The sequence below is a fragment of the Bicyclus anynana genome, chromosome 3 (assembly GCF_947172395.1).
Source record: "Bicyclus anynana chromosome 3, ilBicAnyn1.1, whole genome shotgun sequence".
Classification (NCBI taxonomy): Eukaryota; Metazoa; Arthropoda; class Insecta; order Lepidoptera; family Nymphalidae; genus Bicyclus; species Bicyclus anynana.
Genome location: NC_069085.1, coordinates 13,182,326 through 13,194,682, shown reverse-complemented (window position 1 = coordinate 13,194,682; position 12,357 = coordinate 13,182,326). Strand labels below are relative to the sequence as shown.

Sequence of the window (12,357 nt, the reverse complement as noted above, 5' to 3'; positions counted from 1 at the left end):
TAGGGTTTCTCTTAAGTACAACGAATCCTTATGATCTAATAATATAAGTACAAACAAATGTTTATCCGTACTTGGTATTTGTTCAACGCTATGCTGTATACTGATGCTTAGCCATCCGGGTATGACGGCTAACTTGGCGAGTTTCTCGGGCTTTCTGTAGTCGGAGAGAATTTTTAATAAGTCCTCATCGGACATTTTGTTCGGCTCTTGGCGGTATATTGCGGGGAATTCGGGAGTCGTGTCCAAATCGTTGCTATACATTCTGTAAAATAAAATAAAGGATAAATAACAGCATGAGTGTTTTTTCTGTAAAAAACTGAGTCTTTTGATGAGAAATTGCCGATTAGATAAAAGGTCAATAAACCAATCTGGCATGATATGATAGGATGATATCAACCACCATTTTGCCTTTTATTTTCAAAAAAGCTGATCACTCAAAGCCTGCTCCGCCTAGGAGCAGAATAGTGGAACTAACTGCAAATCCTCTGTATGGAATGCAGCGTGGCCCTGCAACGGGCTGATAATCAGTGCCAGATTAAGTTAAAATGATGCCTTAGGCAATGATCCCTTGTGGGCCTGTGGATCTACGTTTAAATTAACATAGTATAGAAATTGAGTACTTACTTAAACAACGGTTTTGCAGCCCAGGCAAAAGGCATCCTATAGTTTCCAACGCGATTGGCATACGACTGCACGGTCTTGTGAACTTTGAGTCCTAATCGAGGGTCCTTTGTAGCCTTCATATACGGCTCCAGTACTTGACTGACGTGGCCTTGCAAGATTTTGTCTATTTTTACTACTAAAAACAAATCTGGATGAGGATTATTTATTGACATCACCATCTGAAAAGGAAATGGAATAACATAAAATACTAGATAACTTCATATTTAGACACTAAACTTAGTAGTTTCGGAAATTAGAATGAACATTTATTGACCAACGTTACGTTAGTTTTTGACGTATAATAAATGCGTGAATAGAAAAACTTTATAATATAAAGTGACGTCATTTTAAAGGTACGTTTATTCTCTACAAACTTTGTCATTTCATACGCCATCTTTGGGAGACCTCCATATTGGATTAAAGAAGACGTCACTTAGATATCGTTTAAACTAAACGTGTATAAGTTCCACAAGGTTTTGTATAGAATTATTTTTATCTAGAAGAACACAAATTAAAATAGGCATTAAAACCTAAAATACAATTCTTTAATGGCTGGCAACATTAAGTAGCTGATTTTTATCATGGCAACAATCAACATTAACATACCCTGACAGACCATGCCAGTGGATGATGAGCATGTTGATTTACTGTGTACCTTTTTAGGGCATTTAAAGGCATATGAAGGTTTTGTTTGTAAAATCGCAATAAATACCTGTCGTTTTGATCTAAACCACTCTTCGGGTATTTGTTTAACATCTAACTTAACGTCGCAGCTAAAATTTTCTACTAATGACTTTGTGCATTCGTTCTCTTTGACTAGATCCCTCACGGCGGGGTGGTTTAGATCGAAGTGGAAGTTCTCTGTGAGCTTGCGGCCGCCACGCGCGTCGTACAACGCTATGTACGTGAAGTAGGGCTCCACTTGGCACAGGAGCTCCTTGTCGCCATCTATCGGCGCTTGTAACCTAAACTTTAAGCTTTCGCATTTGAGCAATATTCTTTGGCCAAAATGTTCCCTGCAAGAGAAATACACGCGTATTAAAACTATAATCATAAGTGTAAGAAAAGCTCTATAATATATGGGTATGCACTAAACAAAAATTTACTACTAAATATAGCAATGAATGTTTTATTAAGTGGCACGAAGTTTACAGAGTCATCACATATCTACGGGTATATGAGAAAATTTAATCGCGGTTGAAAAGGGTTGTTAATTTAGCTAAAACTAGAAATTGCTTAGAAAATAAGGACAGTCCAAACGAACAATCGAAATATCGAGATTAAATTTTTATAACAATTGAGAAGTTACCTACAATAATCAGTGGCGAAGGATGGAATTTAGAAGAAATTAAGCCGTCCGCGTCCCAAAGAAAAGGAAATTCACATAGCGTGATACAAACTCCGGTTTCTCATATATATTTACTCGTACATACAGTACAACAATGAATATGCATGGATTTTTAAAGGTACCCCGATGGGAATCGGCTTCCATGAACTCTTCGCCGCTATAGATGTATGACGTTCACTGGACCAATTGGCTCGTTCGTTCGTGGCTGGGTTCTAGTATTCAAATTGATACAATCTCAATGATTTGTCTCTATAAGGAGCTTCAAGTTCAGGAAGGGTCATTATATTATTACAATACATACTTGAAAGGCTCCAACTGTGGCTCGGGCGATGGTGTCCTCTTGTATGGCAGCGTGAAGACATTCGCCCGGCACTCGTTACGCGCCGCCGCTATAGACAGGTCCGTCTCTCTGGAGTACCGCATCAGCAGTGGGTTCATACTGTGCTCCAGACCCTTCAACGTGCCATACGTTGGAGGGGGAGGCTCTGCTGTGAGGGATATATCCGCATCTGTATAACAAGAAGAAAGTTTATACATAATGAACTTTCGCCTGCTTCTTTGTAAATAAAAAAAAATATTTTTTTTATTTACAAAATATAGTATAGGTAAATGTCAATATTAATACACTAGCTGATGCCGGTTTCACCCGCGTGTGTTCCCCCTTCCTCGATAAATGGGCTATCTAACACTGAAATAATTTTTCAAATCGGACCAGTAGTTCCTGAGATTATTGAGTTCAAGCAAACAATCAAACAAACTCTTTAGCTTTATAATATTAGTATAGATTGACATATCTAATTTAACAAAACACGGTGAAGCTTAAGGTTTTTGAGACTTTTTTATGTTATATAACGTTTTTTTATTTCAATTATTTTGCTTAATCCGGTAAATTAGATAGCATTAAAATTAAATACCAATACAAGGTATAAATACTAAGTAATAGGTACTTATGAAAATGTTGATGATACAAGTTGATTTGTAGTGCAAATATTCAAACTAACCCTATAGTGGGGTGCAAAAATTAATGTGAAGGGTGCATAATATTAAACTGCTAGACATTTGATATTTATCATGGCGTAGCAGAAATACACTACTGTTTTCAATTACATATTTAATTCTGAACGTGTAATTTTTAGTCTCTGAAATTAGTCAAATCGCTGCCCGCCGCTCTAAGCTTTTTCTAATGAAGAAACTAAGCTCCTAAGACTCTAACAGTAGAATTCATAGACTTGCTGAGTGACGAATTTAACCTCATTTGTTTGAGAATTTGACACTCAGCGGGTGATTGATTCCCTGGGGAATTAAATTGGTCAAATAAAAAGTTTACTTAAGTATTGGAGGTTCCTTTTAACTTAATCAAAAACTCAAGTGTAAACAGTAAGATGAATTCTACAAACCTTTATCCAAAATCTCATCAGACTGATGCGATTCCTGGTCCTGATTCTTCTTGAGTGCCGCTTTGAACGCGTTGATCCAATCGTTCATTTCCTCCTCGGTGTCCGCCGCAAACGTGTACCCCTTGTTACCAGACATTCGCAGCTCGAAACAAAACCTTCCGCGTTTTGGATTCTAACAAAAATACAATAAATATTTCAAAAAATATTTTGATTTACATAGATTGCTATCTATGTAAATCAAAATATATAGTCTCAATATTGAAACATTGCAAACGTATAACACCACAAACTTTCCAACTCAGGACAAAGAATTTTTCTTCTAAGAAAGTTCTAGTATCTTCTATTTTTGTTGAAGTCTTCTTTTTTTTAAAAACTTGACATTTCTTTGCAAGATCCAAATTTAAATTTAGAACCTCGTGATCCGAAGCCACATAGGCGAACCACTGAACAAACGAGATAGTTAAAAATAGAAATAATTTATGAGATAAAAATAATATACTTGAATTATTATCATTTGTAGAATATAGCGAAATATATTGCCTAATCCATATAAAGACATTACGGATTAAGCATATATGCGTAAAATATTATCATTATTTATATTGCTTAATCGCATAAAAATCAACTTAGTAGTTTTCAAGATTATGTGATTATCGTCATATCAATGTATGTATTAAGTTAAGTATTAACCCAATTTATAAGCTATTCGTGTTAATCTTTTGCGTGTTCCACGGTAAATTGTAAAACTCATCGTGTGTGTGTATGACATCAAGCAGATCGCGACCAAGACATCACACGATCAGTTTTATCGGACGTCAAGCTGTTAGCACTGCAGGCATGAGTTTACTTGATCGTCAGTGGCTAATATAGCATGACTGAATTGAAACTACAATAGATATCGACATTTATCGACTGACGGTCGTTCAATGGCATTTAAAATATTTGCCGAAGACTTATGAGTGGATGCTTACATGAATGAGAGCGCGCCCTATAAACTGCAGGCTACGCAAGTACTCGCTATTTGCACTCGGTTACGCTCTACATACTCTACAAGACTGCCTTCTTTCATTTTAACTACGCGACTTTCTTAATGCTTTCTATAAATAAAACTAGTTTCTTGACCTAAAACGATGTACTATTTTTAAAGATTATGCAAACCAAGAATATGGACAAAAAAAAATTAAATATCAAGATATTAACATTATGCTAAAACATAAGTAACAACTATTTATCAAAGGTCAATCGTTGACCACTTTGATGGGGTCAACGATTGACCTTTGATAAATATCTATCACTATCGCAACAAATTCTTCTCCCGAAATGAAAATAAATAGTACTCCTTTGTCCCATGACTCGGACAAAGAGACCCTATTTATTTTTATAAACGGATATTGTTTTTAACGTGTACCTACGTATTTAGGTCAATAAACTCTATAAACTGAATTTAGAAAAATGTAGAGCTCTCCTTAGACGAGAGGCGATATGAAACTCACACCCACCACGATGCTCCAATGCGGACTGGTGGGCTTTACAGAGATAATGTTACTACAGAGATAATGTTAACTCTTTAACTAAAAATATTAGTTAATAATAATAACAATAGACAGAACCAGCGGCTTAACGTGCTCTTCAAGGCACGCAGGTGTACCTAACACCAGCAACTTCCCAACTTTTATTTCACTGAAAATTTATTGCAAAAATTGCACACGGCCTCCGTGGCGCATTAAGCGCAGTAGATTTACAAGACTAAGGTTCTGGGTTCGATCCCAGGTTGGGGAGGTTAAGGTTTTCTTAAATGGTCCAGGTCTGGCTGGTGGGAGGCTTCAGCCGTGGCTAGTTACCGGCAAAGACATACCGCCAAGCGATTTAACGCTCCGGTACGATGTCGTGTAGAAACCGAAAGGGGTGTAGATTTGATCCTCCTCCTAACAAGTTAGCCCACCTTCATCTCAGATTGCATCATCACTTACCATCAGGTGAGATTGTAGTCAAGGGCTAACATGTAAAGCATAAAAAATAAGATTGCCGCTAGACCAAAGATACAGTTGAAAATCATGTCTATTTAAAAATGGAAGGTCTTGTGGCTAACACGTAAATGAGTAAGCGTACGCGAACGATATTAAGTAAACAATGAGTATTATTACGATTCGAGCCAGCCAGTCACAAATTACCTTCACAACATCCGAACAAAAGTCCATAACAATCGTGAGCTTCGTGTCAGTTTTCTTTTCGTCTTTATATACTTCGAGTATATAGGCGCCATCCGCCTCTCTAACCATTGAGCAGTAGCGTTTCTTAAATGATTTTGATGCAAGATTGCCAAATATTCTATCTGAGCCGATTTCGGGTCCTTTGAGCAAGTGACCCTCTTTGGTACCAACGTCCACCTTCGCTTGAGCGTCATTTTCGTTTTCAGTTTCGGCGTCAATGTCGAAAACTTCTTCGGGTAGCTTGCTGTTTATTGCTCTGTAGGGACAAATATAACAATAAATTTCGCATTTAGTGGACTATTACAAAGTAGACAAAAATGGGGGAGATATGTCTTTCTGTTTAGTCTAAATTATCATTAGGTACTCAGTGGCGTGCACTTCATACATGCATTAAAGTACTGCATAAGAGTTGTTTTCATAATGCTTATTAAATGAAGATTTTCCCAGTTTGGTTAATGTTTCTTACTAGTGCATGCCCTGATCGACAAACTTATGCACACCACTGCCATTACTCATAGTCATTCGTGCATTACGAAGCTGCTTTATAGTTATCGATAGACCTAATTATGTCAATTAGGATGATCGTTTTGGACGCAATTGAGGTTTTCAGATATAAACAGGTAGGTTTATTTTCAACTTTCATCCATAAATAGTGCAGCTTTTAGCTGCCCCATTTTGTGTGGGGAAGCACAAACGCATTTCAAGTAAAAAAAAAATAACAAATAGTACCTACTAAGACATCATTATTAACATCATCTATTAATAACTATTTTTTTTTCTTTATAAGAAAGAATATTTGCCATATCTTTTTAATATGACCAATATTCCCATTTCCCTCCAACTAGTCGGGAAAGACTGTATTAGGAGTGGGTACGACAATAGACCAACAGTGCGGGGATCGAACCACCACCCCTCGGTGATGAGTCCGACCGCTCTTAGCGTTGAGCTATTGAGGCTATCTATTAAGACTGGTGTATCAAACACTATATTACTGTCTTCAGTTTTCTCTGACTTGTGTTTTCCCATTATTTACTGTTTTTACGATAGAGACTTTATACCTAGCAATTTCATTAGCTATTATAATTTGTTTACTATGTTGAGTGTAAATTTTTTGTTCTATTGCAGTAAAAAGGAAGTGATTCAGATAAGAGATAATGAACGTAACCTTTGAAAATACAACCACTGCTTGTGACCATGAAAAATATGGTAATCATTATTTAGCGAATGTAGTTCTGAGTTATTAGTATCGTTCAAACACATTAGGTACTCGTAAATGCGTTATTCATATATCATTTTGACCTTTGCAAAATGATTTATAAATTTTGTAAAGGTCATCATTTAATTAATAAATTGTATTTCGTGAAAAAATATTTAATGTGTAGGTGTTGTTTTCTATTTTTATTTATTATTATTATTATTTCTTAACTAAATGAATTTTGATGAAGCAAACAACATGTATATGTTAATTGTAGAAGTATAAAAAAATTAACAAGGTAAAACATAAAATATTCTTCCCTATCAATAGAACAGAAAACCATTAAAAATAAACAAATAAATAACATTGAATTGACATTCATAAGGCGTGTCCAAACATAGCGCTGCAATCGTTAGCGGCACGCCGGGCGCGACTGTCGCGCTGTGGGACGGTCACCGTGCGTGAATGTTTCGGGGATGTCTATACTAGTCGCGCAGCAGGGCTGAATCTCGCGATTGCCGCGTGTTTGGACACGCCCTTACATAATTAATAATAATTATCAATGCATCAATACGACGTCATTATATTTTTACACTGTAGCTGTAACAGATTGATTGAATGCAAAAGTAATATTATTATAAATTTCAAATATAGTAAGACTTAGAAACACCAATAGGACATTCATATACTATATTCATCGACAAACCTTTGTAAGGTGATGAGAATAGTGCCTGCCAGAATGGTGTCATTTACTTATCACAGTATGTAGTAATAATAATTATAATAAATACATTACGTCACTTATAGTATTCTATGTAAATGAGGAAAACACTTACCTAGGCAAGTTTAGATAAGAGCCAGAATAGCTGCTGTACTTATAGTGAACAAGATTCCAACTAGAAGCGTAACTCAATAGGGCCTGCCTCGTGAGTAGAGAGCAGGCTGCCGCAGTCCGAACATCAGGAACTGCTGTGGTGACTGTCCTCCACCGGCGAGGCAGCACTACACTCTGTACAGAGATTGTCACTCAGTGACTAATACTTAGATATACACATCTATTTAAAATTCTAATGAGATGAAACTGACTCAATCAAAAATGTTTACTGAAGTAATCAACACAAATCTAAGTTTATTTCAAGTCTAAGATTTTTAGCAATTTGGAAAATGTCAAGTCTGTAATGCCTCTACAAAACGTAGGCGTCCACATATCCGCATCGCATCAAACGGAAAATCCGTTTGAAGTCATCAGTATGATGTGGATATGCAGATGTACTTGTATGACTCTCTATACAAAGAATACTACAATCTGTTTGATGCAATGCTTCCGATACGTACGATGTGGATCTGTGTAAACACATCTTAATTTTAATTGAGTTTATTTTGCTTAAAGTAAAGTGAAAAGGCATTGGGGAGGCTTAGGGTATTAATAATATTTCTATACCACTATCAGATGTTAATGTGACTGTGACTGGGACAGACAGTGAAACCATTGTATATTAAAAAGATTATGTTATTTCCTTTTAAATAACTCAAGTAATAATATTATTTTTGCAAATTATACTTTGACAACTAAATTAATGGAATAAATAAAGATAACTTTTAGACATAACAACTATGACTGTCTTGTGGCAAATAGACTAAACAATACTTTATAGAAGTGTGTCAGTTGGAAGTTGGAACAGTACTCTTTAGAAATTTCCTATTCATGACTAAGCACTCATATCCTGCTTTTATGCTTTTGTTCAAATAGGTCATTGGAATATAACCGCTAGGGATTTACCTGTCCAATAAATAGCAACATAACGAGTATCATCTATACTATAATATTATAAAGACATAAAGTTTAACAGTTTGTAGCAGATAATCTCTGAATCAACTAAACAAATTTTGAAAATTATTTTACCAATAGAAAGCCATGTTTTTAATGTAATAGGCTATAATTGATCCCCATATTCCTACAGGAACTATATGGGTGAAAACACAGGTCATCTGCTGGTCATGTTTATATAGATGATTTTTTGACCTAATTTCTCAGATATAAACTGACTACTTACCGACACATCATCAGAAGGATACAATAAAATATCTCTTAGTGGATCATTAAGTAGCAATGTTTTGTTCTCTTGAATATATTTTTCAAAATCAAGCACATTGCTTTTGTTGCTGAGTACATTCTGAAATAAAATATTAATCTTAGTAATTTAAAAACTTTTTCTAATTGTAACTTTAATTTTTTAAATAAAACAAATTCTGGTTAGGTTATTCCAGATCCGCTGAAAAGATTTTGATGAATTAAGGCACAAATAGGCTACATTTTCCCCAATATTTCCATAGACACAGCATAAATGCCAGTTTTTTTTTTCATTATAAATAGAAACAGCAGGGTTGTAAGGAAAATAGCCACACACACAGCACATTTTCTTTATAGTTCAGTCATTAAATATCTGACAAGATTGTCATTCAATATTTGATAACATTTTTTCTGTTTTCCCCTTAACCTTTTTAATCCGGCCCTATTGCAAAATCTGTTCTTAGCTGATACCTACTAACTCTATAGTTAGTATCTACCTCTCTGCCAAATTTCATCTTTGTATCAAGCGGTTTTCGAGGTTTTGTGATGAACGAACCTTACAAATTCATATATTAAGATACATGTGCAACACTGAGGACAAAGTTTTTCTTTTAAAGTATTGCAAATACAGACATACAGAAAATGAATTTTGTACATCTGATAGTCCATACTAAATTAAATTACTATTTTATTTAAGGCATCAAGTATAAACAGGGTTTCAGTAGAATAATATTGTGTCTTACTTTGTTTTTGAAAGAGCACACAATGGATATGTTATGTAAACAGTATTATAGGTATTAGTGTTTAGTTAATTTCATGACTGGTTAGCCACAGATATAATATGATACCTATGTACATTGTACAATTTACAAAATACTTTTATATGTCTAATGAAAGTAATGCTACAGTAAGATTAATTTGATCCAGTATTATGCACAAGGTTTTTAACCAAAATACCAATGGTACAAAATAGAAAATTCTTTATTAAATACAATGTTCTTATTGAATTGCCAGGGTAGGCAGTGCATTTTGCATGAATGAGGGGCAAGCTACTGACTTCAAACAATACAGATAAGGATTTCACCAATATATTTCTAATCAGATATTTCAAGAGGTGTACTTTTTTGCATGTAATTAATTGGGTTTTAGATATTCCCTACTAAATTTACAGTCCCATAGGATGAACAAAATTAACCAAAGTTGGTAAATATATAAAAATAAAAGGTTTTATCATCAAGAAATTTGGCAGGGAGGTAGATTATAGGGAGTAAATGTCCGCTAAGAACAGATTTGGTAAGAGAGTTAGCTTATTGAGGTCTGAGGGAGGACAAAGTCGCGAGCGTCCGCTAATCCGCTAGCTAGCAAATATAGAGAGGAATATTTAAGAGTAAATACTAAATGGTGCACTTTATTATTCAATAGCATATTTTCGTGTGATGTGGTTTGTGATGGTAATAATTTATTATTCTTGTTTGGCTACTAAATAAAAGTTCATGATAAATAAGTACATTTTAAATATTTACTTATATCAAATAATTTTTAATGTTCTCGTGTAATACAAACATAATACTGTAAGAGTTTTACATTATGGAGAATGTGTTTCACTGTTTAGTACAAAACCTCTAACACTCTGTAAATATTATATTATCGTGAGTGTCACTCACTCACTCACAGTCGAAAGGGTCAAGAATGAATGTGTACTTAACGGCAACTTTTCATTGTAAATAGAAAGCTTTGAAATCCATAATCTTGCTGTTTTTAGCACAAATATTTACCTCGTACTCAGCGCCATTCTTCTTAGTCCTAGAAATCACTGGAGGCATTCTGAATTATGCACAATGCGCCATCTTCGTGAATGAATATCTTTAAAAATCGTAGCTAATATTGCAAAATTATTTTCATATTTTTATTTAGATTTAATGTGTCTAAAACATAAAACACCGAAAACCGAACCTACGAAAACGAATAACGATTTGACTTGACAGATTTGACCACAGATCACTATAGGTATAGACTAGAAAGATTTGACATAATGCAGCTAGTGTGACCTGTCAATCCTAACTTGGAAAAACATAGAGTAAAGAGATTGAAACAGAATAAATATGAGAATTATAGATTAAAATAATTATTAGTGATGTACCATAATCGATTATATTAATCGGTGTTTATTATTGGTTCAATATTCAAGACCTCAAACGGCTAAAGAATTAAAAGACAGAGATACACAAAAGCCATAGGGGGCCGGTATCAAAATTAGTTGGGGGGGCCCAAAGGAAGGGTAAAGATTTCGCTTAAAAAAACGAAAATGCTCGCCCAAAAAAAATATGACAGTGGCTTAACGTATGAGTATTTACGTACGTAAACTCGGTTTCAAATGAACTTTCCAAAGTGCATAACAATAATGGCGTTCGATATTTGTCACTGTACCTATAGTGATGTGAAACACTGATCTATCAGTTGTGAATGACGATTGAATGAATAAATTCTATGTTAATATTAAATAGAGGTAAAGTTTGTGAGGTTGTAGGGGGTAATATTGGGATCTACTGAACTAATTTTAAAAATATTTTTTTAATAAATAGCCACCTTATTTGTGAGTGTTTATATCCTTGTGGTGTATCAATAATAACTATACTATACTATACCTACCATAACTAATAAATACGTAAAAAACAAAGATGTAAATAAATAAGATTAATTATAAAGTCAATCAAAAATCTTTTAACATAAGTAGGTAATTTTACTGGTTATATTTTACTGGTTATATTGTTCACTCTATGGTTCACTTTTCAGTTCAAGCACTAATGAACTTTGATTATTTGTCTGTGTTTTTATTTTACAATCTTGTTTCTACTACTACTTATCTTGTTTCTACTATTATTTAACGGCTTAAATTGAGTTACTATTGTGTATATTATAAAGTTCAAATGGTATACTATAACAAATAAGGTCTATGTGAGTGACTTGTTTTATAAAACAGTGAAAATTTTGATCCCAAAACTGAAATGTCGTAAATGACCCCTTTGTTTACAAGAAAGGAAAGCTCTCGTAGAATCACCTATAAGTGGGATGTTTCCAACTTTTGGGCACACACTTCACCAGGCAAAAAAGAGATTGTGGCTTACCTACATTTTACTAATTTTGCATTCACGCGTAAGGGGCCCCTGTAGTCCGAGAACCCCGTATAATGTATACGGCTGATACGGCGGTAGCTACACCCCTGGTACTCTATGCAAACTAATTACACTAAACTAATAATTTTTTAGCAATACATTTCTGTCACGCTTTAGGTAGAACACCTACACCGAATATCGAATCGCTTTTCGTTTCTCTGCAAAGTTAACAATACGTCTATTACTTTCTCTGTCTACGGTAAATTGGAACCACAGATGATTTTTTGTATTTTTTTTTATCTGCGGTTGTTATAGATAATACACTATTTATTAAGATATTGTCCTATTAATCTGTGGATG

General features: G+C 34.5%; 1 protein-coding gene across 1 annotated transcript in view; it reads right to left on the bottom strand.

Moving 5' to 3' along the window:
- LOC112058263 (dedicator of cytokinesis protein 9) overlaps positions 1 to 10,876 on the bottom strand; it is a 74,755-nt gene extending 63,879 nt beyond the window's left edge. The window contains exons 1-9 of the mRNA XM_024098973.2: positions 10,660 to 10,876; positions 8,868 to 8,987; positions 7,650 to 7,822; positions 5,580 to 5,874; positions 3,409 to 3,580; positions 2,313 to 2,520; positions 1,376 to 1,679; positions 625 to 842; positions 72 to 262 (exon numbers count right to left, since the gene is read on the bottom strand). Of these exons, the coding sequence (XP_023954741.1) occupies positions 72 to 262; positions 625 to 842; positions 1,376 to 1,679; positions 2,313 to 2,520; positions 3,409 to 3,580; positions 5,580 to 5,874; positions 7,650 to 7,822; positions 8,868 to 8,987; positions 10,660 to 10,707 (1,729 nt within the window). The 5' untranslated portion in view covers positions 10,708 to 10,876. The remainder of the gene's footprint in view (positions 1 to 71; positions 263 to 624; positions 843 to 1,375; positions 1,680 to 2,312; positions 2,521 to 3,408; positions 3,581 to 5,579; positions 5,875 to 7,649; positions 7,823 to 8,867; positions 8,988 to 10,659) is intronic.
- Positions 10,877 to 12,357: the final 1,481 nt, after the last annotated feature.